This window comes from Sarcophilus harrisii, chromosome 4 (assembly GCF_902635505.1).
Source record: "Sarcophilus harrisii chromosome 4, mSarHar1.11, whole genome shotgun sequence".
NCBI classification, from domain to species: Eukaryota; Metazoa; Chordata; class Mammalia; order Dasyuromorphia; family Dasyuridae; genus Sarcophilus; species Sarcophilus harrisii.
The window spans coordinates 305,747,308-305,774,545 of NC_045429.1; the positions used below are offsets into that span (position 1 = coordinate 305,747,308).

Sequence of the window (27,238 nt, forward strand, 5' to 3'; positions counted from 1 at the left end):
TCAACAAACTGTAAATCAATTCTCCAAAAACCTCTCAGGGATAGATGGATTTATAAGCAAATTCTAGCAAACGTTTAAAGAACAATTAATTCTAATATACATAAACTATATTTTAAAAAATAGGTAAAGAAGGAGCCCTATCACATTCCTTCTCTGACAGAAATATCATCTTGATACTCAAATCAACTGAAAGAAAACTATAAACCAATTTCCCCAATGAAATATCCATGTAAAAAAATCCAAATTAAATACTAGCAAATATATTATAGCAATAGGTCACAAAGATCATACTTTATGATCACACTGGATTTATTTCAGTAATACTGAGTTGGATCACTATTAGGAAAATTATAAATATAATTGACTATATTAATACCAACTAACAATATTCACATTATTTCAATATATGCAGAAAAAAAACTCTGAGAAAATACCACTTCCATATTGTTAAAAACAGTAGAATGCATAGGAATAAGAGAAGCTTTCCTTAAGATAAGTAGTATCCATCAAAAATAAGAGTATTAGGTTAGGAATAATCTGCTAGAAGCTATTCCATTAAGATCAGGGTTCAACCACGGATCTCCATTATATTGTATTAGAAATATTAGCTATAGCAATAAGTTTTGTGGTTTGTTTGTTTTTTTTTAATTAATGAAAGGAACAAGCATAGGCAGCAAAGAAACAAAACTATTACTTTTGCAGATGACATTATGATTTATGTAGGGAATCTTTGGATCAACTAAAAAACTAATCAAAAGATAATGAACAACTTTAGCAAAGTTGCAAAATATAAAATAAACCCACATAAATTATCCACATTTCCGTATTCTACCAACAAGTCCTATCAGGAAAGTCAGAAAATTTTCATTTTATATAGACAGTATAAAATACTTGTGAGTCTACCCAGGAACTACATGAACACAGTTAAAAAACACTCTTCACACAAATAAAGACAAATCTATAGAAAAATATAATCACTTATTTGTAGTACAAGCCAATCTAATAAAAATGACAATACTAGTGAAATTAATACACTTATTCAGTGCCATACCAATTAAACTTCCAAAGAATTAACTTTATAAAGTGAGATGCAATAATGATTCATTTAGAAGGAGCAAAAGTTCAAAGCTATCAAGGGAATCAATAAAAAAGAAAAGAGGAAAGGGAAGGAGACTACCAATACTTGAACTCACATTTTGCTGTATAATATGTAGAAGCATATGAGCACGGTAGTTCAGTGTTTAATAAATCTAGAGATCCCAACTATTAGGGCAAAAGCTTACTATTTGACAAAAACTGTTGGGAAAACTTGAAAGTCGTCTGACAGATTTTGTATAGGCCAAAAATTCACCCTACATTCCAAGATATATGTAAAATGGGTAAATTGTTTAGATGTAACAGGTGATGTCATAAGCAAATTTAGTTAACTGTGGAAATTAAATGTTGGATTTATGGATAGAGAAAGAGTTTATGGTGAAATCAGAAAGGTTAACAGAATGTAAATTATTGAGTATATAAAATTTAAAATATTTTGCATAAACAAAATCAGCTAAAATCGGTTAAAATAAAAAGAAATCTGGGAATAATTTTTATTACAAGTTTGTCTTATAAAGGTTTTGTTTTCAAAATGTTTAAAAAGCCTAGTGAAATTTACATAAAAAAACCATTTCCCCAACTGATAAATGCTCAAGAGATATGAATGCATAGTTTTCTAAGAAATCCAAGCTATTAATAGACATATGAAAAAATGTTCTAAATCATTGATACGTAATCAGAGAAGTACAACTTAAAACAATTGTGAGATGCCCTCTCACACCCATCCAATTGACTGAGATGACAAAAAGGAAAATCACATGGGTAGAGGGATGTAGGAAAACAAGTTCAGATCCACTAATGTGCTTTTGGTGGGTCTGTGAAGTAGTCCAATTATTATGGAAAACAATTTCAAACTACGCTCATAAAACTTTTAAACTGAGAAAACACTTTGACTCAGCAATACTACACGTAGGTCTCTATCTCAAAGACATTAAAGAAAAAGGAAAGACATATACAAAAATATTTACAGCAGTTCTTTTTGTGATGGCAGAAAATTTGAAATTGAGAAATGCCCATCAGTTGGGAAAAGGCTGAAGTTTTGATATGTGAATGCAATAGAAAACTAATGTGCAAAAAGAAATGGTAAAGGGTATAATTTTATTAAAACCTGGAAAGATTTGTATGAACTAATGTAATGTAGTTGAACAGAATTAAAAGTTCTACAATCACAGCAGTTTTGTAAAGATGATCAACTTTGAAAAATTTATTAACTCTGATTAACACAATGACCAACCATAATTCCAGAGTACTCAAGATGAAAAATGCTATCCATATCCATGTTGAGAAGGAATGGATTTAAAGTACAGATTGAAAACATATTTTATTTTATTTTGGGGCGGAGGGTGGGCCGGGGAGACATGGGTAATGCCAAAAGGAAATTTTTATGCATTGCTGTACTTTTTTGTAATGGATTTTTTTTCTCTTGTCTTCTCAATGTGTGAGTAAGAGATAAGAGGGAGCAGAGATTGAGAAAAATCAGAAATTAAAATAAAACTATTGAGGGCAAAGCTATTAGTTCTTATGATCCTAGGTAAATAACTTTAAACATCTTAGCCTCCTTTTCTTTATTTGTAAAGTATTTGTAGGAGCTATATTCCAAAGTTTTGGTATTTGTGCCAAACATTAAAAACACTGCATAATTTTTTTTTTTCAGTTAGGTGTCATGAATTTTCAGATTCTTAGAGACAGCACAAAGAAAAATCACATTTCTCATTTTTTTTTCTACTTATTTTTTCATTTTTTATTGTTCTGTCTCCTCTCCCAAAATAATTAAAAACCCAAATCCAGAATTTTTCAGTGCAGGGTAAAATCTGTAATTCTCTAGGTCACTGGAAGATTACATGACTGTAATTCTATTCTTCAGTTTGACAAACAACATTTGCTTTTTTGAGGTAGGGTAATATGGTTTGGGATATCTGAATTTTTTAACAGAGTTGCTCCCAAAGTCATTTTTCTTATTTTATATTAATGGAATAGATGTTTCTCTCCCTCTCCTCTCACTATGTGACTATTCCTCCCTACCAAGGAAGAAAAGTAATGTAGTCTTCTAAGATTCTACAGCATTGCTAATCTGAACAGATTCACATTTGATTTTTTAAAAATCATTTTATTCAAGGGAAACAACTTACTGTCCTTTGTAGATAGTTACAGTTACTATAGCATGGAAGAGAGGAGAGACTGGTGTTGAGATGTCAGGTATGTGTAATGGTGCCTCATCTCAAAGAATTCAAGCCCAGAGCAACCCAAGCAAAAGTATTTTAATGAGATTTACGCACTCAGTATATAGGTCAAGCTTCCTGAAAGCATGCAGCCCACCAAAGTAACTTGGATTTTTGGAGGGTTAAATGATGCTTATTACATCACAGGATATGTGAATTTTGAGATTATAGGAGGAATTTGCTTACATTGGGAGATCCTAAAGCCCCAGTGGAACTGCATATATGATTACCCAGAATGCATTTAGAGAAGCTCACTTGGCTTGTGGGATGAGGGGGGGATATTAATATATTAATTAGTGGAAATGATACTATAAGTAACATAGGTTCACCCAAGGATAGTAAAGAAGGGGGTACTAAGCAAGTGCCATGTCAGGGGAAAGATTTATTGAGGTTTGCAGTCCAGTGTCATGTTCTGCATCTTATTGATGCTACTTTCTTATTAGCTGATTTCTATGTTATGTTTTTTGATAACCATTACATGATAGTCTGGTAATATGGTTACAAAATATGTTGATCTGTTCATTGTTTTAATGAGATTGATAATTAATTTTTTTCTTGATAAATTCAGCTTTTTATTGATTAATTTGGACTTAAAGTTTATCATTATTTTTCTTTTTTTATTAAAACTTTTTATTTTCAAAACATATACATGGATAAATTTTAACATTCACCCTAGCAAAACCTTGTGTTCTGATTTTTTCTCCTTTCCTTCCCCCCACTCCCTCCCCTAGAGGGAAAGTGATCCAATATATATTAAACATGTGCAGTTCTTTTATACATATTTCCACAGATATCAGCACAAGAAAAACATGATTAATTATTCATGTGGGACGTGGAGCTGAGGGCAGAGTGGGACTAGGAGCAACAATCAGAATCCTATTACTTGCAAACTGTTTTAGAACAGGGAGCACAGGTCTTTATATCTTGGTAGTGTCATCTAGATGTCCTGGATATGTTTTTCATCTTTATATATTCAGTTAATTTGGTGTTCAAAGTTGATCGTTTTTAAGGAGCTGATTAGCAATTGAATCAAACTTAGAAAAGATTAAATGATAAACTAAAATAGCAGGAATTGTTCTTCATTTGGGGGTTTCTTTTTCTCTTTACTATATGTTACTTCTAGTGAGAAATCGATCTCTCTTACTAATTAAGATCATAGAATCTTGTCTCAAACATATCTAAGGTCACATCCTAAATATGTCAGAGACAGGATTCGAAACTAGGCCTTCCATTCCACTACACTTTCTCTCTTTTGTTGATTCATTGATGAGAGAAAATGAATTAGGCAAGTCACTTGAAAAGAACATTTCTCCTTTTCCCTGTCTTCATGAAGCTTTAACTCCAGCAGAGTGGTCATTATGTGCTAACCATAACTCTTAACACATAAACCTCTCTTTGAGTAAGACATTGGACAGAGTGCATTGTGTGTTGTTCTTGCAGTCAAGAAGACCTATGTTAAAATTCTGCTCCTGAGTTGAAGGTCTGTGGCCTCTGAAAAGTGTCCAATCTGAGGCAAAGCATTCTGAGCTCACATTAGTCTGATTAGCCACAGTTAGACACACTGTGGCTTATAACATAGTGGTGCCATTTTGGCTTTTTTCAAAAACAAGGACAATCATCAAACTTGATATCTCTGAAAGTTGGTATAATATTTTATGGGTTTTTTAATATCAAAAAATAAATTTAGACTGTTTCCTAGAAGGAGAAGATAATGATAAATTCTTTATTCTAGTTCTTGATGGTGTCATAGAATACGAGAATATTAAAGCTGGAAGAGAATTTGTAGATTTTATAATCCTAACTCTTCATCTTTCTGATAAGGAAACTTCAGGCCCATAAATGAGAAGTTACTTGCCCCAAATCACTCTGTTGCAGAGTGAGACTAGATTTTATTGAATCTCATCATCTTACACCTGGATCATCATAACAGACTGCTGGAATTAGATCTGCCTACCTCAGTTTCTCTCTACTACAATCTACTATTCATCTAAGCAAAGTGATTTTTCTGACAATGTAACCCCCTTCTCCCAACTCAATAAATTGAAGTGCCTTTCTTTTGCTCTTAGGATTGAATACAGAATGTTTAATTTGGTATTGAGAGCCCTTCATATTGAATCCGTACAGTCTTCTTACACCTTACGCTTTACCCTGGACTCTTTCATCAAGGAACAAGACATTTTTGTCTCAATTCCAAGAATTTTCTCTTACTATTCCCCATGCCTGGAAACTTTTCCTCTTCCCCTCTTATTTCTAACTGCTTTGGCTCTTTTAAGTCCCAACTAAAACCCATCTTCTACAGGAAGCTTTCCCCAATTCCTCTGAATTCTAGTGCCTTCCTTCTATTAAATTGTTTCCTATTTATACTGTAAATTTATAGTTTGTTCTGTATGTATTTTTTGTGTGTATGCCTGTTCTGCTCTGTTAAATTGTAAGCTTCTTGAATGAAGGCACTGCCTTTTGTCTCTTTTTGTACTCCTAGTGTTTAGTATAGTACCTGGCACAAATATTTGTTGATTAATTGACTCTGGTGTACTTTGCTTATTATATTCTTCCAAATGGTTTCTGATGTTCTTTCAGGCTCACTTACAAATGTAGTAAAGATGACAATTTCTGTTTGTATATGGTTAATAGGCTTGCTTTTGTATATTCTATACGGTGCTTTAATATTTAATAATCTCAAAAAAAGATATTCTTCATTTATTGTATGTCTTTTAAATAATGGCTCTATTATTCTTTTTTCTAATTATGGAGAATAACTGTACAATTTAAGTTTGCAGCAAGTTTCTTCTACATGGCCAGAATGTGGACACAGGTAAGGGTAGGTTTTGGTGATCTGGTTGATGAAAGTAAAATTCCTATTCTCTTAGGATATGATGCTATATCCCTCCTGGATTTGAAAGGGGAAAACAGAATTGCATATTGACATTCAGTGAACATTTTTTAAATGTTTGTTTCACACAAAGTACTGAGGGGATATAAAGGAAATACAAAATTTGGATTCTATCTGTTTTCAATCAGGGTAAGAAGATTATGTATATATCAATATGGCAAGATGAGAATAGTTTAAAATCTTTGTTTCAATTAGTTTAAGATAGCTTAATATAAATAAACTAATTATAAACAGTATCTGACAACTACCTTGTCCTTGAATAATCTTTTTGCTCACTTTGTTGCTTAACTCATTTTTCCTATCTTTTACCTCTCTAATCTTATATTATCCTTGGTTTGCTTTGGAACTGGCTTCATTTTTTCTAATCTGCATAGCCTTTCTTTTTTTCACTAAATTGGCTGGCTTGCCCATTTATCGCTCTATCTCTCTATCCATCTATCTATGCACCTACTCATCCACTCATTTATTTATTTATTTAACTGCTTGCTGATTTATTCATTCGTTCGTTCGTTCGTATTCATTCATTCATTCATTCATTCATTTATTTATTTATTTATTTTGGCGTTTGTCACTTCTCTCTCTGGAAGTGAATTTTTTCGTCATAGGTCCTTTGGAATTGCCTTGGAATATTTTCTTAATCAGAGTAGCTAAGTAATTAATGGTTGATCATCCGTAAAATATTGCTGTTACTATGTATAATGCTCTCCTGGTTTTGCTCACTGCACTTAGCATCAGTTCATATAACACTTCCCAGATTTTTCTAAAATCATCTTGCTTGTCACTTTTTTTAGCAAAATAGTATTCCATCAAAATCATATGTCTAAACTTGATCAGCCATTCCCCAATTGATTTGTATCCCCTTTATTTCTAATTCTTTGCCACTACAGAAAGAACTTCTACAGATATTTTATACAAATAGATCCTTTTCAATTTTCTTTGTTATCTATGGGATATAGACCTAGTACTAATAGTATTGCTGGGTCAAAGGATATACACAGTTTTATAGCTTTTGAAATAGCTCACAACTCTACTTATAGTTAGTGTTCCAATTTTCCCACTCTTAATAATTTGTAAAGAAACCATATTGTAACTTTGATCTAAGTCTAGGTGCATTGGATTATCCTTCAGCTTCAACACTTATAACAATATTAAGAGAGAGATCAGTAATGAAAAGGAGAAGCATAGGGAATTGAAAATATAAAGAATCTTTCACAACATCTGTTTTTAATATTGATAAATTTCAGTGGGTGCATAATGACAATGATGAGATTTTGCTCAAGCCCAATCTTTTGTCCATGAGGACACACACACACACACACACACACACACACACACGGGAAAGAGCCAGTAAGAAAATGCCAGCCAGTTTATTTTTACAGCAAAATTATCTTCTACAAGACTAATTTGTTATAAACTCTAAAATGCTAGCTAGTTAATTTAAGGTATTAGTGTTAATTGGATTAGCACTATAGCTAGTCTTATAAAGCTACTCCTAAATCTAAGAAATAGATGAAAACGTCCAAGCTGGCAGCTTGACAAGCAGGGGCACCTAATCAAGTACAATTCTTTAATGTTAGAAGATGCAGAGATGGTGCTGAAATGCATTGATAGACAAAATTTAGCTGTTTCATAGAAGTAGCTAACAAGGGTAAGGCAATCATAGAGTAATAATTTTATTCCTTAGTTCAGTTGAACTAAGGGATGAAATCGAAGGGTTCTACAAAATTGAAGATCCTGAGGTCATTAAAAATGTAAATTACAAAAAGTGTACCCAAATAAATTAGCTGATAAGTAGCATCGGATTTTGAAAAAGAGGGGAAATGTATAAACTATAAATCTGAAAAGTCCTTTTTCCATTTGATAACATGAATCCAACTAACATACCAACTGCTATTTTAGTCTTAAGAATCATACCATGAAAGATGGTAGAACCATGGAATACTCCTAAGGACACCACAATAGCAGAAGAATCCTGAAGAAGCTATTGAAGGTGTAGAAGATTGCCTTGTGAATTAATAACTGTCACATCCAACTGGTAGAATATGTAGTAGAAAAACTGAATGTGATATTCCCCAAGTAAGGGAGACAAATAACAAAGGAAACATGGAAGTATGTTTGAAAAATAAAAGTCCACCAGAGATTCTAGATTTCTATATTTAGCTACTGAAAGCAACAATTTCAAAAATTTTAAATATACAAGGAATAAAAGCAATATAGAAAACAAAGTAACATTTCACTATTTCTCAAAAGCTTATGGAAGCTTGAGAAATGATGAAGTTAAGGAGGAAAAAAACCCAGAAGATGATATAGAAAATCTCTGTTTACCCATGTTTACAGGAATGAAAGTTAAATAAAGAATAGAAAGTTTGTGCACAGCCTTTAGTTTACTATACAACAGAAAAGCAAGCATTGAGAGATCATTGAAACCCTGCCTTAATAAGATCTATAATTATCATTTCCAAATATGAAAATAATTCACTATTATTTTACAGTGATTATACTAGCAAAGCACTTTACCAGCTTTTTCTTTGATACAAATCTGTCCTGATTTTTCTTACCAAAAAATAGAGGAATAGTGGCTCTTTCAAATATTGCCCAGTTATAAGTAAATGTACTTGAAACAAAACATTCACAATTTTTGTCATTTTTTAAAAATATGTTTAAATTCATGAAAACAACATATTATTTGAGGAGGGAAATGAATATTGCAAATAATTTGACAGGTTCCAAAGTTGTTTTTTTCTTCCATAATTATTAGCAAAGCTGCCCATTATTATAATAACTCTTCCCTCTATTCCATTATTAATTATTGTAAAGGCTTTGACTTTCACACATATTTATGGATTATTCATGTAGCACAGATATTTACAGTAGACTTAAGTATAGTTAGAATGCTAGTGTATTTGTTGTTTAAGTGGAAAATTGTTCTTTTAATAAAAGAAAATTTCACTAACATAGTAATGTCAAGAAAATTTATATTAAATGTGATGTTTTTTAGGGAAGCAGTTTAAGCACATGATGGTTCTGCCTATCCTGAAATCCATTATCATCTCATCTAAATTTGGATATACATGATCCTTAAGCTATAGAAAGATTAGATCCAAGTATTTTATTAATTGCTTCATGTACATTAGTGATGTTAAAATATCATTTGGTCTCAGTATATGTAAATATTTATGAGGAAATTCTTAATGTATACCAAGGAAAAATAAAGACTTGCATTTTCAGATTAACCAATTTGACTGTGTCTCAGAAAATATATCTATAACTATTGAGATGCCATGTTGGAGAATCACAGACATAGTATTACATAATTTATATAATACTTATTTTATGTAAGTAACACCATTAAATATTTCCTTAAGAATTATGTTTTATACAGTGATTCCCTTATAGTTTCTCTATATTTATTATAAGCAAAACCAATATTTGTTGATTTTACTAAGCACTATTAAAGGGTTGGTAGAACTAATGTAAAAAGCCTTATCTACAAGGAGTTTTCAGTATGGTAGATGGCAAAAAGGATACATAGAACTCACACGTGAAAATATTTGAACAACAACAAACAATCTGATGTAGTAAGCCTTAGTCATGGGACCTGACTAATTCTAGTTCTGCTGCTAACAAATTTGATAAGTCACTTGATCTTTGTGGAATTATTCTTTTCTTGCCTAAGGCAAGCTGCAGCCTTCCAAACTCTGTATTTCTATAATTCTGTTCTTCTAAGAGGTGGTTTCTTCTCATTTGGCCTTTTGTTCTCATTTCTTCTATTTTTTTTTTTTTTGGGGGGGGGAGAGGTCAGTTCATTATTGTATTATAATACATACTCTTACATAATCTAGGTTGCAATTAATTCATTAAGTACCTGCCATGTGTACAGTTTCTTTTTGTTAGGTACTGTGAATCACAGAACTGTTTGGCACAATGGATAGAGCCTTTGATCTGGAATCTGGAAGACCCGAGTTCAAATCTAGATTGAGATGCTTAATAACTTTGTGACTCTGTCATATAATCTTTTTGCTTTAGTTTCCTCAATTATAACACCTATTTTACAAGGTTTATTGTGAAAATCAAATGAGTTATTTTTGTAAAAAAATGCTTAGCACATTGTTTGCTGATTCCTTTCCCTGACAAACCCCTAGGGGAGTGTTTTATGTTAGCAGAACACCAGTTGATTCCAATAGCAGAGGCATTTATTACTAATACTGCATAGCAAAAATAATAGGTGCAAAAAATACCCATAAATCAAAGTTCACTCCCAGAAATATGTGCAGCATCTGGGGGAAGAATGGTCATAAACAGAGTCATGTGATTGTGAAACATAAATGTACAGAACACATATGACTGAGGCTACTCACTGCTAAGGCTCTGCTGGACTTAAAAATAATTTCTTTTCTGTCAAGTTTTTACCATGTTTTCCTCTTTACACAGTTTTTGCTGTCTTAGTCATTTAACCATGTTCTCAAGTCTGCTCCTACCTTTAGCTCAATTCTTAGTTTTTGGGTTTTTGCTTTCTCTTTCTGTCTTCTTCAGAGATTAATTCTGGCCTCCAGTTACATGTCTGGGTAGAATATGTGTCTCTTCTCCTTCAGCTAGGTCTCATGTTCTCTCAACTGACTTGTCAACTGCTTTGAGGTATCTCCTAGTAAATAGTTCCATTTTTAAACACATTCTTCTCCTTGTTAGTTACATTAGATCTACTGTTGTCCTAGAATACTTGTGTTAATTCTCTCCAAAGCAATTTTTTCTTTGCCCATGGTAACACACTTATATCTCATCTTCTGTGATTATATCTAGTGAGTTTATAATATTTTAGAGAAGGAGGGTTCCTTCTCCCCCCCCCACACACACACACACACTCTCAACCTCCCTCCTCCCAGAAGTCAATCAGGGAAAAAAAAAATCTCTTCCTATGAGATTGTGAGATCTTTAACGGGACAGACTGTATCTTGCTTGTTTACTTTATGTGTCTCCCCCAAAACTATCCAGAGTCTAGTATAGCAAAACATAATAGTGACCTTTTTTTTAATGAATGAAAATTGAGATTAATAATGTATGTACTGTACTTTTCATAGTTGCAAAATTGCACATTTAAAACTCATAATTTTGATAAACGCACTTAAAATGAGATCTGGGTAAGGGAGCTGTATTTATGGTTTTTCTAATGCATAAGTAATGTATATTTATTTTCTTTTGTTTTCCAGAACTACACTCAATATATTCCACTGTCCATATATGATCTGCAGACTTGGATGGGTAGCCCTTCCATTTTCGTCTATGATTGCTCTAATGCTGGCCTTATTGTCAAGTCCTTCAAACAGTTTGCACTACAAAGGGAGCAAGAGTTAGAGGTGAGGCATTTTAAAACAGAAAAACTTTTCTTAAGATTAAGTTTTTTGGGATTTTCCCCCTGATTGGTCTCTAGGAGATAGGTTGTGGGGTTTTTTATTTGTTTTATTTTTTTGTTTGTTTAATTTGTTTTTTTGTTTTTTTAGATAGGGATAATAATTTTCATAGTGCCAAGATAAGCTTATTTGATACTAGAGCCCTTGGTATTGAAATGGAGTCATACTGACTTATTTTCTATTGTATTTAATGTCATTTTTAATTTGAATCTTTTTTTTTTTTTTTTTAATAGCCTTTTATTTACAAGATATATACATGGGTAACTTTACAGCATTAACAATTGCCAAATCTCTTGTTCCAATTTTTCACCTCTTACCCCCCCCCCCTAAATGGCAGGATGACCAGTAGATGTTAAATATATTAAAATATAACTTAGATACACAATAAGTATACATGACCAAACCGTTATTTTGCTGTACAAAAAGAATCAGACTCTGAATTATTGTACAATTAGCTTGTGAAGGAAATCAAAAATGCAGATGTGCATAAATATAGGGATTGGGAATTCAATGTAATGGTTTTTAGTCATCTCCCAGAGTTCTTTTTCTGGGTATAGCTAGTTCAGTTCATTACTGCTCCATTAGAAATGATTTGGTTGATCTCGTTGCTGAGGATGGCCTGATCCATCAGAACTGGTCATCATCTAGTATTGTTGTTGAAGTATATAATGATCTCCTGGTCCTGCTCATTTCACTCCAGCATCAGTTCGTGTAAGTCTCTCCAGGCCTTTCTGAAATCATCCTGTTGGTCATTTCTTACAGAACAGTAATATTCCATAATTTTCATATACCACAATTTATTCAAGCCATTCTCCAACTGATGGACATCCATTCAGTTTCCAGTTTTTAGCCACTACAAAAAGTTTGTGCACTGCCACAAACATTCGTACTACTACAGGTCCCTTTCCTTCTTTATAATCTCTTTGGGATATAATCCCGAGTAGTAACACTGTACTGGATCAAAGGGTATGCACTAGTTTGATAACTTTTTGAGCATAGTTCCAAACTACTCTCCAAAATGGTTGGATTCGTTCACAACTCCACCAACAATGCATCAGTGTCCCAGTTTTCCTGCATCCCCTCCAACATTCTGCATTATCTTTCCCTGTCATTCTAGCCAATCTGACAGGTGTGTAGTAGTATCTCAGAGTTGTCTTAATTTGCATTTCTCTGATTAATAATGACTTGGAGCATCTTTTCATATGACTAGAAATAGTTTCAATTTCTTCATCTGAGAATTGTCTGTTCATATCCTTTGACCATTTTCAATTGGAGAATGGCTTGATTTTTATAAATTAGAGTTAATTCTCTATATATTTTGGAAATGAGGCCTTTATCAGAACCTTTGACTGTAAAAATATTTTCCCAGTTTATTGCTTCCCTTCTAATCTTGTCTGCATTAGTTTTGTTTGTACAAAAACTTTTCAGTTTGGTATAATCGAAATTTTCTATTTTGTGATCAGTAATGATCTCTAGTTCTCTTTGAGTCATAAAGACCTTCCCTTCCACAGGTCTGAGAGGTAAAACTATCCTATGTTCCTCTAATTTATTAATAATTTCATTCTTTATGACTAGGTCATGAACCCATTTTGACCTTATCTTGGTGTACGGTGTTAAGTATGGATCAATGCCTAGTTTCTGCCATATTAGTTTCCAATTTTCCCAGCAATTTTTATCAAACAGTAAGTTCTTATCCCAAAAGCTGGGATCTTTGGGTTTGTCAAAGACTAGGTTGCTATATTTGTGACTGTTTTATCCCTTGAACCCAATCTATTCCACTGATCAACTAATCTATTCCTTAGCCAATACCAAATAGTTTTGGTAACTGCTGCTCTATAATATAATTTTAGATCTGGTACAGCTAAGCCACCATCATTTGATTTTTTTTCATTAATTCCCTTGAAATTCTTGACCTTTTGTTTTTCCATATGAACTTTGTTGTTATTTTTTCTAGGTCATTAAAATAGTTTTTTGGGAGTCTGATTGGTATAGCGCTAAATAAATAGATTAGTTTAGGTAATATTGTCATCTTTATTATATTTACTTGCCCTACCCAAGAGCATTTAATATTTTCCCAATTAGTTAGATCAGACTTAATTTGTGTGAAAAGTGGTCTGTAATTTTGCTCATAAAGTTTCTGATTTTCCCTTGGCAGATAGATTCCTAAATATTTTATATTATCAGTAGTTACTTTAAATGGAAGAAGTAAATTGCTTGAATAGTCCCATTTCAGAAAAAGAAATAGAACAGGCAATTAAACAACTCCCTAAGAAAAAATCCCCAGGACCAGATGGATTTACATGTGAATTTTACCAAACATTTAAGAACAATTGGCCCCAATGCTATATAAATTATTTGATAAAATAGGGAATGAAGGAGTCCTACCAAATTCCTTCTATGACACAGACATGGTACTGATACCTAAACCAGGTAGGCTGAAAACAGAGAAAGAAAATTATAGACCAATCTCCCTAATGAATATTGATGCTAAAATCTTAAATAAGATATTAGCAAAAAGACTACAGAAAATCATCTCCAAGATAATTTGAATCTTAATTAAGCGATAGCATCCATAAGAGTCAATTAGTATCCCAATGGTCTATACCACTAAGATAAATGTGACACATATTTGTGTGTGTCACACACAAATTTGTGTGACACACACAAATGTGAGTAGACACATTTTTTAATACAACTATTCCAATGTCTGGATACATGCTCTGATTCCATTAGCATATCTGCTATTTTACCAAATATGTTGGCTTTTTCCTTTAAAAAAAAAGAAAAAGAAAAAGAAAAAGAAAAATTAAATGATATAAAGCCAACCTACACAGAGTTGCCATTGGTGGCTTTTAACAAATGGACTAGAGAATCACAATTGTATTCTGATAATGAGGAAACATCTTTCCTTAGTTGTTATAATTAATATTTGTTACCTGTATTAAATGGTAAATTTTAAAGAGAAATTTAAGAATTTATTTCAATTAAGAGATCTTCCCCCTGTGGGATGCATATGTATCACCATAGGGTTCATGAGGAAGGAGAACTATGATCCTCAAGGAATAGATGAATTTTAAGTAGTCAAAGCACAGATAATTAGGAGCAAAAAACTCATGATCTGACATGTATTATTAAGATAGATTTATTTTTAATAAGATTAGAATTTTTTGAGTTCTATCTGCTATTCACTTGAAATTTGGTTTGGTCATATATATATATATATATATATATATATATATATATATATATATATATATATATTTAAGGTTTTGAAATGTCATTTTTATTTTTGTAAATTAATGCTTCATTCAGAATTATTACATAAGGTTGACTGACAAATATAAACTCCTCATTTTAAAAAAATCCCATCAGGTTCTGCTAATCATTTTTTCCTCATTTTATAAAAAGAAGAAAAAAGAGCAGTATTTTCCCTCTTCAGATTCTCGCATAGTTTGTCACTAACGGTGAGATAGATTATCTAATGAGCACAAAATTAAAGCCAAAAGCTTTGAGTGACACCCCTAGGTCATTAAATAAGTAATAAGGAACATGTTGATTTATCTCATGTAAATAAAATGTCAATATAGTTAGCCTAATTTTCAACATTGACATTTATAAAAATTTTGTGTCAGGAACAAAGTTTTTTAAAAGTTTATATTCTTATTGTGTTCATATCTTTGTTTTTTTTTTTTTTTTTTTTTGATCATCAGTCTTTCATTTATAACAAATAATATTTTTAAAGAAAAAGAGGAAGAAGAGTCAAAAATCAGTTTTATTTTAACTATTTTATCAGGACATCTAAATATGTGGCAAAAATTACCATTTTTTTGGTTATTTTACTTATAATGTGCGACGAATATTTATTTCTCATAGTAATAAGAAGATTGTTTTATCCTTTGAGATGTTGGATATGTATTCAGTAAATACTCTATTAGTTTATTTACATTTTGCTAAGATTCTGTGTGTCAAAGAGAAAATTTTTTCAGTGAAAAATATTGTAAATTGAACTCAGTGACTGTGTTTTTATTTTGTACATTATTTCTTTAACATTCCAAGTGTGCACAATAAGTAAAAAGTATATTAAATAAAATTATTTAGAAAAATTATTTTCTCTGTAATATTCTAATATTCAGAATTTTGGTCTATATCATACTCTTTATGAACCATGAAATTTGATGGGATTAGATTTACTGGTATTTTGCTTAATTGTTTTATGTACAATTTTAAAAGTTTTTATTCCATATGTAACCAAAAAAGAGAAATAACGTAAGCATTTATTAAATGCTGATTATGTGTCAAATTTTCTACTAAGCTCTTTATAAAGGTTATCTCATAGTAACCCTAGGGACAGAAGCTATTATTATCCCCATTTTTATTTTTGTGAATTAATACTTCATTTTTAAGTTGAGAAAATTAAATGACTTGGTCAGTCCAACAGCTAAGAAATGTTTGTCAGAATTTGAATGCAGATCTTTAGCACTTAGCACTCTAAAGCACTTTAGCTTTAGTTTCCTTATCAAGCAATTTAAAGGGCTTATGGTTGATGACATTTAAGGCCCTTTCTCACTTTTAAATTTATGAAACCAAAACTTCCTATTGGCTAAGTAAATTAGACTTCTTTGGGATAAAGGAGAGCTCCAGATATATAGGCCTTCCCTCTCATCTTGAGAATCTGAAGCTAAAACCACCCTAACTCTGCTGCATAGCATTTAGACTCCTACACCATCTGACTCTTCCAAAAAAAAAAAAAAATAAAAAGGTCTTCATTATCAAGGACAGTGTCTCTTTTGATCTTCACAAACAAACCTATAAAATAGATATTAATATTAAATTCACATTACAGATCACTGAGGCTGAATAAGGTTAAATAACTTGCCTCCAGGGTCATACAACTAGCCAATATTTTAGTCAGAATTTGAATTCTAGTCTTCCAGACCCCAGGCCCATTGATCTATACAAGGTGCCACCTTGCAATTTATAGCATTGACACTGTTCTTATAAAGTTGGTCATCATCATTTTCTGGGGCAAGAATGTAATCTCTTTTATTTTTATGAAAAAAAATCTGTTCCAATTTGGATTGGTTTTCACATATAATATTACACACTATTTCAGAAATGTAATTATCTTCTGCATAATGCTCAGCCCAGAAATCTAGTGATTTCAGTAATCAAACTTCATGCATGCATAGCTTTCCCTTTTTGAGAAACCAGCATTGTATAGTGAAAGGAATGGGATCTGTGTTTAAATATTCATTATTACTTACATGTCCTATAATCTCTTTTTGCTTTAGTTTCCTTATCAAGCAATATAAAAGGGTTATGGTTGATGACATTTAAGGCCCTTTCTCACTTTAAATTTATGAAACCAAAACTTCCTATTGGCTAAGTAAATTCGACTTCTTTGGGTTAAAGGAGAGCCCCAAATATATAGGCCTTCCCTCTCATCTTGAGAATCTGAAGCTAAAACCATCCTAACTGTGCTGCATAGCATTTAGAAAACAAAAGGGCTTTTTGAACTACATAAGAGGGGCCTGGATATGGAAGAAACCGTACCTTTGATTTTAATGATAGTGATCTCCCCCATTACCAGGTGACAATCTGTATCATCTCTGTCTTAAATGATCTTAGCTACACACAGAACATAAAAGGGTCCAGTGAAATCTCCAAGACCACTGAAGAATGTTTTAGAGGTTTTCCTGAGATTAACTTTCTTATGCCAGACATGTTGTTGCTTGAAATCATAACAAGTTTTTATAAATTTGTGGAAATTTTAGTAGCATGTTAAAAAGAGGTTGAGAATACCAAAACTTATTAAATAGGTCTCATTTCTTGTATTGAGCCAATGAATAACACTGGCCTCCTGCTACCAGTACTCAAAAAGTACTATCATTATTTAAGATCATTCTTTTTTTCTTTTCTTTTTTTTTTTTTAAACCAAAATCTAAACCCTGACTTTTCTATTCTGGAGAGGCATTCTAAGACTAGAATGCAGCTCTAATTTTTAATTAGTTAAAGAGTTTTGCAAAGTGGAGGAATCTATGTAGTTCAGAGAAGTCTTGAATTCAAGAAAATCCACTGAGAGCTCTTAAAATGAATGTAGTTAAATGTTAATTTATTTGATTTAATTTGCTAGTGTAATTGTGATAAGCTTTTGTTCTGTATATCAGCTGATTAGTTGTCTTTGGAGCAGAGGCTGTGAAACATAGATTTTTTTTCCATTACAGGCGTCCTATAACCTATATATTTAGTCTAGTTTTTGTAATATTTATTTTTTATTCTCAGCCTCTTTGATTTGACTCCTGGAGTTTTTGTTCTTAGCAGTGTCATGGTTTTCTTGTTTGTGTTAGAATTTGCAGAACTGAGTATAGGTTTTGAAACATGTTACTTTCTCTTCCTTTTGAAAAACTCAAACATAGCATAGTACATTTTAATAAAAATGAAGGAACTTGTCAAATTGTGGTTTTGATTTCTTCATCTTGGAATCAGATTAATTTTTGGATATTTAACATCTAAGCTATCCTGATGATCTTTTTTTTTTTTTTTTTTTTTTTTTTAATTTACAGGATATATGCATGGGTAACTTTACAGCATTAACAATTGCCAAACCTCTTGTTCCAATTTTTCACCTCTTACCCCCCCCACCCCCTCCCCTAACCCTCCCCCTATACTCTTGTTCCACTACTTAACTTGTAAGGCCTTTTGTCTTCTCAGAATGCAGAATTTCTAAATTGCTATACTTGGAAGTGATTTAGTTCTCCTTAATCTTGGGATCTTCCCTATTCAGATTATTTCCAGTTTATTTAGTCTGTCTTATTAGGACATAGTTGTTTTCATGATGCTTCCTTTATTAGAATGTGAGCTTTTTGAGGATAGGGAGTACTTTATGTTTTTCTTTTTTATTTGTACTCCTTTGAATTTCATGGGCACTTAATTATACTTGTTGACTTAAGATGTGAAAAAGAGTAAATATCTAACAAACAAGACCAAAGCTAATTTTTGTTTTTTTAAATAAGTTTTTATTGATATTTTATGGTTTTTACATTCCCAAATATTCCTCCCCTCCTTCCCTTTCCAAGGAGTCATTCAATATGGCAGATATTTTTAAAAATATATCAGAACATAAGCAATACATTTAAGAAGTCTGAAGACATGTACAATGTATATCATCTCCACAAAGGGGTAGATTGGGAGTTTCTATAATGTTCAGGCTAGCTCTCTGGAGGGCCTAAAGATCAGTCAAAGTCCTTGGTCTTTAGGAGAAGTGAAGGAGGCAGGCAAGCTGCCTTGTGACTCGTCAAAGATGAATCCTGCACTCTGGAGTCTGGAGCCTGAATTCTCTCTCTTCAGCATGCTATGTCAAAGAAAGTCTGAACCTCTCTCTCAGCCCTCCAATCCTTGCCTCTGATTACCTCTTCACAACTCATTCAGCAAATGGCCAATTGTGAGGAGAGCAATTACATCACCATATGTTTATATACTCCTTATCACATCTTGAGTAGGCAATTAGTCTTAAGTGCTCTGCTGTCTTTAGATTCAAATACACCTTTTCAGAGTTCCAGCATCCTACATCTCAGTTTTCTTTTGTTTTAGAATACAGGTGGTCATGCCCTCTCTGACTTCTCAGGGTAGTGAGAACTCCAAAAAGGAGGTGATCACGCCCTCTCTGACTTCTCAGGAAGAGAGATGAAAAACAACAAAGTGGGGAGTCAAACCAAATATTGTTAGCTGGTTTCTGGGCTGAAGGGTCTTAATTGAAACAGGTATACATAAATCCATCAGCATGGGAAGTATTAACTGCCATGCTCTTTCAGTGGCACACATAGTCAGAGATAGAACTACCAGATGTTTCTTAGGTCTTCTCCTTCATTAGGAGGGTGTTCTCTTTTTCTGTCTTTCTCTGATGGACAAGGTGAATATGGCTCATTGTCATTCATCTGATTCCTTCTCCATCTATAGAGATATAAGCAAACCCTTTCTCCCCTGCAGTTAACTTATCTGGTCCCTTTCATTCATCACTTTCTGGATCTCTCCAACATCACCTGGTGATTATCTAAAGATAGTAGAACTGCTGGTACTGGACACTGCCCTTACAGTGGGTTATAAAACCTGTCTGCCAGGAGCCAGTGAATCTTTATCAAAAATGAAGAAGTTAATTGTATAAAGAGCTAAATTTAGAAGTTCTCTAGTTACCTGTGGCTCCCCCTTTCTTTTGTTTTTCAAGGAGCGTCTCGATATCTGTTTCTCCTCTCTACTTTTGCCTGTCCTTGAGGATTAAATGGTATGCCAGTGGTGTGTAAAATCTGATATTGTGCACAAAAGTATGCAAAATGCTTAGAAGTATCTGCAGGTCCATTATCTGTTTTTATTGCTTGTGACACACCTATAATTGCAAATGCTTGTATAAGGAATTCAGTGACTACTCAGGCTCCTTTGCTGCTGGTATTGCAAAAGTAAATCCTGAAAAGGTGTCTACTACAACATAGATAAAAAACAGACAACCAAAAGATTTATAATGGGTCACATCCATTTGCCAAATTTCATTGGGTCTCAAACTACGAGGGTTTTTCCCTGAAGGAAGTGGAGGAGTATGGAAAGGAAGGCAAAGTGTACAATACTTTTACTATGCTCCTAGCTTCCTCTTTTGCTATCCCAAATTGTAAACGTAAAGCTCAAGCAGCTTTATGATATTTAGAATGAGATTCTTGGGCTGCTTGAAATAAAGGAGTATTCGTTAACATGTTAGAAGGCTCTCTGCCTTAGAATTTCCATCAAAAAATAGGACCTGGAAGTCCACTATGAGAGTGGAAATGCAAGATATAAATCTTACCTGGATGCTTTCTCACTTGCTCTTGAAGTTCTTTAAAAAGCTGATATATATATTAGAGGCTACACATTTTATTTGGATTGTGGCAATTCTTTGTACCACACCTACTGAACAGGCCGAACCAGATGCTATATTTATATCTCCTGGATAATAAGTAAGAGCTGGATTGATTGCATACAATTCATTCTGCTGAGTGGACTGAAAAGGAATTCTGACTATTTTGTAGTTAAGTTATGAGAGTATATAGCGCCAATATTATGTTTGGATGCATCTGTAAAGGTAGTTGGCTCTTTAAGAGAAACCTTAGAAATCTTTTCTTCAAGAATCCATTGCCAATTATGTAATAGTTGGGTTATCTTTAATGGAGACCCGTGTGTAAAATTTGGAGCTGGGGCCAATAAAATTTGCCACTCTGGGATGGTTTCACAGCATATAGTAATTTGTGCATTGGTATAAAAGGTGTATATCTTCTCAGGTCTTATCCCAGATAATTGTACTACTCTCTTAATGTCCTTTAATAAAATTCTAGCCACAAGCCCTGTGGGGTAAGGAGTAAGGTTTTGTTCTGGTTGTGCTGGGAGGTTCACCTACTCTATCACACTGTCTCCTTGATGAAAAATTGCTGTGGGCGCCTTGTTTGTAGCAAAACTGATATTTCCAAGGATTTTTGAGTGACTCTTTCAACCACACTGGATAAAGCCAATTCAACTTCTCTCACAGCCTCTTGAGATTTGTTTGTGAGCTGACATGGTGAGTTTAAAGCACTGTCTCCCATTAATTGTCATATAATGGTTTTAATCAATAGGTAGTCAAGCCTAACGCTGGACATATCCATTGGATATCTCCTATCAATTTCTGAAAGTCATTTAAGGTGTTTAGCTTCTCTATTCTTAAGGAAAGTTTTTGTACTGTAAGCACTTTAGGACATACTTTATATCCTAAATATCGAAAAGGAGCATGTCTGAATTTTTTCTGTAGCTATATGTAATTTGTAGCTCCTTAGTGTTTCTATGGTCTTTTATAGACATGCTTTTTAACATTTGTTCCTCAGGCAGACACTCCAATATATCATCCACATAATGTAACAACATAACTTTTGGAAGTGCTTTTCTTACTGGAGTAAGAGCAGCAGCAACATACATTTGGCACATAGTAGGGCTATTTTTCATTCACTGTAGCAAAACTGTCATTCATATCTTTTATAAGGCTCACCTAAGTTAACGCTGGGTACTGAAAAGGCAGATCTTTTCATATCCTCCTTATCTAGAGAAATAGAATAGAAATAATCCTTAATGTTTATAACTCAAAGAGGCCATTCTCTATGCAATTGAGAAGGATATGAAAATCCAGGCTGAAGAGTTCTCATAGTTTCCATCTGTTCATTTACTTTTCAATCAGTCAACATTCTTCATTTTCCAGATTTCTTTTTTACAACAAATACAGGGGAATTCCAAGGACTTAGAGAAGGTTGTAAGTGTCCTTGGTCAAGTTGCTCCTGTACTTTATCTAATAAGGCCTGAATTTTATTGCTACCTAAGGGCCACTATTCTATCCACACTGGTGTATCAGTTTTCCATTGAATAGGAACAGGTGAGAGTGTTGGCAGGCTTTCAGCAGCAGCCCTGCCTAAAAAACTGAAGTACTCATTTGTAAGATATTGTAAGATGTCTCTTCCCCATAGATTGATGGGGATCTTTTCAATTCAGTCTTTTCAAATTCAATTGTAATTTTCAATTACATTCAATTGTAATTCAATTACAAAAGTAGTAAAAACTCCAGTTTCACCTTCAAATGTCCATCTCAAACTAATTTCAGACGTTATTGATTCTCCTATGCCAGACATATAGGTGTCTGCCTTAATCTTTGGACAGTGACTGGACCAGCTGGCACCTCTAACGACTGTACAATCTGCACTTGTGTCTACCAATCCTTCTAATGGTATGCCATTTATATAGATAGTGAGCATAGTAGGGTCAGCTGTTACAACTGCAGTCCAGAATATTCCTGGATTCTGTTGCTGGGAGTCAAAATCTGGTCAGATATCACCAGATTCTCTGTTAGGAATCTGTTATCAGTAAACCTGATGCTACTACTTCTCCTGGTTGATAAGTCACACAGTCTACCTGTATTAGTGACTGGGATATATTCTACATGTTTCCCCACATCAGTGTATAGATGGACACTATTTTGTAAGCACTCTCAGGAGGTGAAATGGTCAAGCCTATTGTGCCTGGAGGCAAGAGATCTTTAGACTGGAGAAGAGCAGATTTCACCTCTCCAGGGGATATCTCAGTAGTCCCAGCTGCATACAATTCTATTCTCCCCAATTATAATCCCTTTCTCCCATCAGATTGCTTTTTGGCTGATTGGTCTTGTCTCTCTGGGAGTCGAATTGGCTGCCATCATGCCCCAATTCTTTTTTGCCTGGGGCCCTAGGGCTGGGCTCTGCTTCCCTTTTCCCTGAATCAATCTACATTCTGATGCCCAATGGAAGCCTCTGTTGCATTTTGAACATGGAGTTTTCTCCCACCTCTCTTTCTCTTTTTTCTCACTCTTATCTTTATGCCAACATTGAGCTTTCAGATACCCTACTTTACCACATTGAAAGCATTGACGAGTCTCTCTGGAAGTCCCTTGCCAAAAGGGACCCTGTCTTCCCACATTCAGATTTTGGGAATTCTGCATCATAGCCTGGTGTAAAAGATATTTTTGCCTAGTGTGCCACAGCGTCTTATGATCTCATCTAAAGGACCATCCTTTTCTAGTCCTAGTATAATTCTTTTACAAACCTCATTAGCATTTTCTTTAGCAAGTTTTTTTTAATCATAATTTCTGTTGCTGCATTTTCACCAATAGTTCATATGACAGATGTCTGTGTCTGCAGATGTCCCACAAAATCAGCAAAGGGTTCATTTGGACCTTGTGCTATTTTTGTGAAGGCTTCCCCTCTATGTTGCCTTCCTGAGGGGGTGCCCCATGCTTTGATAGCAGCAGCAGCAGCAATTTGTTCATATGCTGCTATGGGGTAATTAATCTGTGTTAAAGTATCTACATAAGGACTTACACCTGTTAGTTGGTCAAAGGTGACTGGTATATTAATTCCAGGTTGCCTATTTCGTTGGGCTTGTATCCTACAGAGTTTATTATACTTAGAATGTCACAACAAGTTTTGTCCAGGTTCTAAATATGTCCTTGCTATAGATTTCTAATCATTAGGAGTTAAAACTTCAAAAGCCAAATTCTCTAATAACAGCTTAATAATATGATGTAGACCCATAAAGAGTGCAATCCTTTTTCAAATCATTGATAATTTCTAGATTAAAAGGAATATATCTTCTTTTTTCTTGACCTGAAGAGTTAAGCTCTTCAATCACAGGGTATACTTCTATTTTAAAATCATATATATTCTGTCCTTCTTCTTGGGCTTTAAGTAATGGAGCATAAGGGGGAGTATTTGTTGGGAGGAGGGGAGATGCTGGTGGTTTCACTGCCTTTCCCATTCCTCCTCCTCCCTTCCCCCAAGAAGGTGAAATTGATGGGGGAGGGTCAAGAGCCTGCTCAGGTATTGGCAGAGGTGAAGCTGAATTATGAGAGTGAGAATCACCACCCCTTTAAGTTCACTCAACTCTCTATGCCTTTCAGCTATTTTTTCAGTACTTTCCCACTTCTCTTCTTTCTCCTCACACTTCCTTCTCTGGCTGTTCTTCTTAAAACTTTTCTTTTTTTTTTTTCAACTTGTAGAATTCTTTAAGGCCAATTGTATTATGTTGTATATATAGAATGTTTCCTTAGAAATTGAATCAGGACCTTTATCACTGTAATATTCACATAGTTGTTCTCCTACTAGTTTCCACTTATCTGCCTCTAATTGTTATTCCTTGGAGAACCAAGGAGAAGTACATTCTAATGTTTCTAAGCGTTCTCCAGTCTGCTCCCAAGTTACAAGCAAACCTTGCCTCTTTATTAGCCTCAGTATGCTTTCTATAGACCTCCCTTGGAGTGGGAGTGGGAGTCGGGGTGGGGGAAAGGCTCTTTTCCTTGTATCTGCCCCATTTCAGTTAGAAAACAAAAGTTACTAGTTTAGTCCTTAACAAAATTTCCTGCTTGTCTATTTTAATACTCACCTTATTTCCAGGTCACAGGGATTTCTTCACTGAAATTAAGATTGAACTGCGTGCAGGTCCTTTAGTCCACATTGGCACCAATATATAATGTCCGGGCTAGCTCTCTGGAGAGTCTCAGGATCAGTCAAAGACCTTGGTCTTTAGGAGAAGTGAAGGAGGCAGGCAAGCTGCCACAAGGCTTGTCAAAGATGAATCCTGGGGCCTGGAGTCCAGATCCTGAAGTCTCTCTCCTCAGCATGCTGTGTCAGAGAGACTCTGAACCTCTCCCTTAGCCCTCCAATCCTTGCCTTTGATTACCTCATCACAACATATTCAGCAAACTCCAGTTTTGAGGAGAGTGATCACATCACCATATGTTTATAGAACAGTCATCACATCTTGAGTAGGTAATTAGCCTTAAGTGCTCTGCTGTCTTTAGATTCAAATACACCTTTTTAGAGTCCCAGCCCTCTACAAGTATCTTCTCTTATCTATCCTTAGCTTTACCCTAATTTAGGTGTACTCTCAGAACCAGCTAATTACTGCAGGTGTAAGAGAAGACACTGTCCCATGGTAGGCTCCCTCCTGTATATGTTCCCTATTTTGCAGTCCACCACTGACCTCTAGCTTCCCTTGTTTACTTTTATTTTGGAAATGTTTACCTCAAAATCTCCTTCTTGGGTCCATATTCTCCCATGCTCCCAGATAACATTTACCCCCAAAGGATTCCAATTCCTTTATTATCCCAAATTTCAAGCACCAAATCCCTTAGGCCATATCCATTGTATGGTCTTCATCTCCTTTCATAGATCATCTCTTTTCTCACAGGAGAACACACCATTGTAACTCTCTATCAAAGAAAGCCCTCTTTTCCCCTCATTTCCATTCTGTAATTTTGTTATATAATTCCTGAGTTTATCTTGGTAGGTAGACTCTCAGGTGTCTTGTGTTGTTTACCACTATTTTAAATGGAATTTATCTTGATGTTGGGCTTTGTTGGTTTTATAAAGAAATACTGATTTATGTTAGTTTATTGAATATCCTGCAACTTTGCTAAATTTATTTCAAGTAGTTTAGCTGATTCTCCAGAGTTCTCTAAATATTTATCATATCATCTGCAAAGTGTGAAAATGTTGTTTCCTCATTGTCTATTCTAATTTCTTTGACCTTTTTGTTCTCTTATTGCTATAGCTAACATTTCTAGCACTATATTGAGTAATAGGGGTGATAATGAGCATCCTTGTTTCACCCTAATCTTACTGAGAAGGCTTCTAGCTTTTCCCCATTACAGATAACACTTGCTCATGGTTTTAGATTGAAACTGCTTATCATTTTAAGCAATATTCCCTTTATTCCTGTGTGCTCCTTTGTTTTTTAATGGGAATAAGGGTTGTATTTTATCAAAAGCTTTTTTTGCATCGAGATATTTCAGTTGGTTTTGTTAATGATATGGTCAGTTATATTGATAGTATTTTAATGTAGCTCTATATTTAAAAAATTAATAAATTGTGGCTCCCCGTTATTTGTATTATTTTTTTTCTGGCCATTTGCAGTATTTTTTCTTTGACCTGATAATTCTGAAATTTTACTATAATCTTTCTTGGAGTTTTTATTTGGGATCTCTTTGTTGAAGTGATCAGTGGATTCTTTCAATGCATTTTTTGCCCTTTGGTTCCAGGACATGAGGACAGTTTTCCTTGGTAATTTCTTGAAAGATGCTGTCTAGGTCCTGCTTTGGTTATCAGATCATCCAGTAAATCTGACATAATCGTGGATCTATTTTGCAGGTCAGTTTTTCCCATAAAGTATTTTACATTTTCTTTCATTTTTTTCATCCTTTTGAATTTGTTCAATTGATTCTTGATGTATCGTAGAGCCATTAGCTTCTACTTGTCTAATTCTAATTTTTAGGAGTTTTCCTCAATTAGTTTTTGTACTTTCTCTTCTATTTTTGTACTTACTTTTCTATTTGGCCAATTTGGCCAATTTTTTTCCCCCAAGCTGTTGGCTTTTTTCATCATTCTCTTGCATAACTCTTTTCCCAGTTTTCCTATTTTCTCATATGATTTTTAAGTTCCTTTTTAAGCTCTTCCATGAATTATTTATGAATTTGAGACTATTAGCTTTTGCTGGGGTGGAAGGGGCACTGCCTCAGGCTTCTATTCCAGAAGCTCTAAGTGCTGGTTAGTTACTGGGTGCTACACTGATGTTACCTGAGGCCTACAAGGGAACCTCATGATGTGTATGAGGGTCTGTGGGTGGGTTTGGTACTGTGGGAGGCCCTAGTGCTTTGGCATCTTACATGGCACCAAGCTCTGGTCTTAGTGGTGTTGGGCATGTGCTAAGGTGCTGGGTTTCTGCATTTCCCAGGGATACATTGGAGCACAGAGAGGTTTGGTTGGGGCTGTGTTGAGGCAGGGCATGTGCTAAGGTGCTGGGTTTCTGCATTTCCCAGGGATACATTGGAGCACAGAGAGGTTTGGTTGGGGCTGTGTTGAGGCACCTGGCAGTTCTTAGAGCTTGTCCCATTCCTCTGGCCAGGCTGAGGCATGTGGAGAGGCCTGGTGTGACCTTTTGCTTACTTCACTGCACTAGGGCCAAGAATCTACTGCTAGTTTGCTGAGAGGGGCCTGCTTGCAGGGATTTTTTTTTGTCCTTGACTGGGCTCTCTCTGTGAGACAGATCTGTTCTACCAATCATCC

The 27,238-nt window shown here is 34.2% G+C and overlaps 1 protein-coding gene across 6 annotated transcripts in view; it reads left to right on the forward strand.

The window, feature by feature from the left end:
• The window catches only part of RPTOR (regulatory associated protein of MTOR complex 1), a 511,183-nt gene that overhangs the window by 175,712 nt on the left and 308,233 nt on the right, over positions 1–27,238 (forward strand). For 5 of the 6 annotated variants that reach the window (XM_031965593.1, XM_031965594.1, XM_031965596.1 and 2 more), the window contains one exon: positions 11,409–11,555. In XM_031965593.1, the coding sequence (XP_031821453.1) occupies positions 11,409–11,555 (147 nt within the window). Of the gene's footprint in view, positions 1–11,408; positions 11,556–26,181; positions 26,324–27,238 lie in introns of those variants that run through there. The other variant, XM_031965599.1, reaches the window with a different exon arrangement.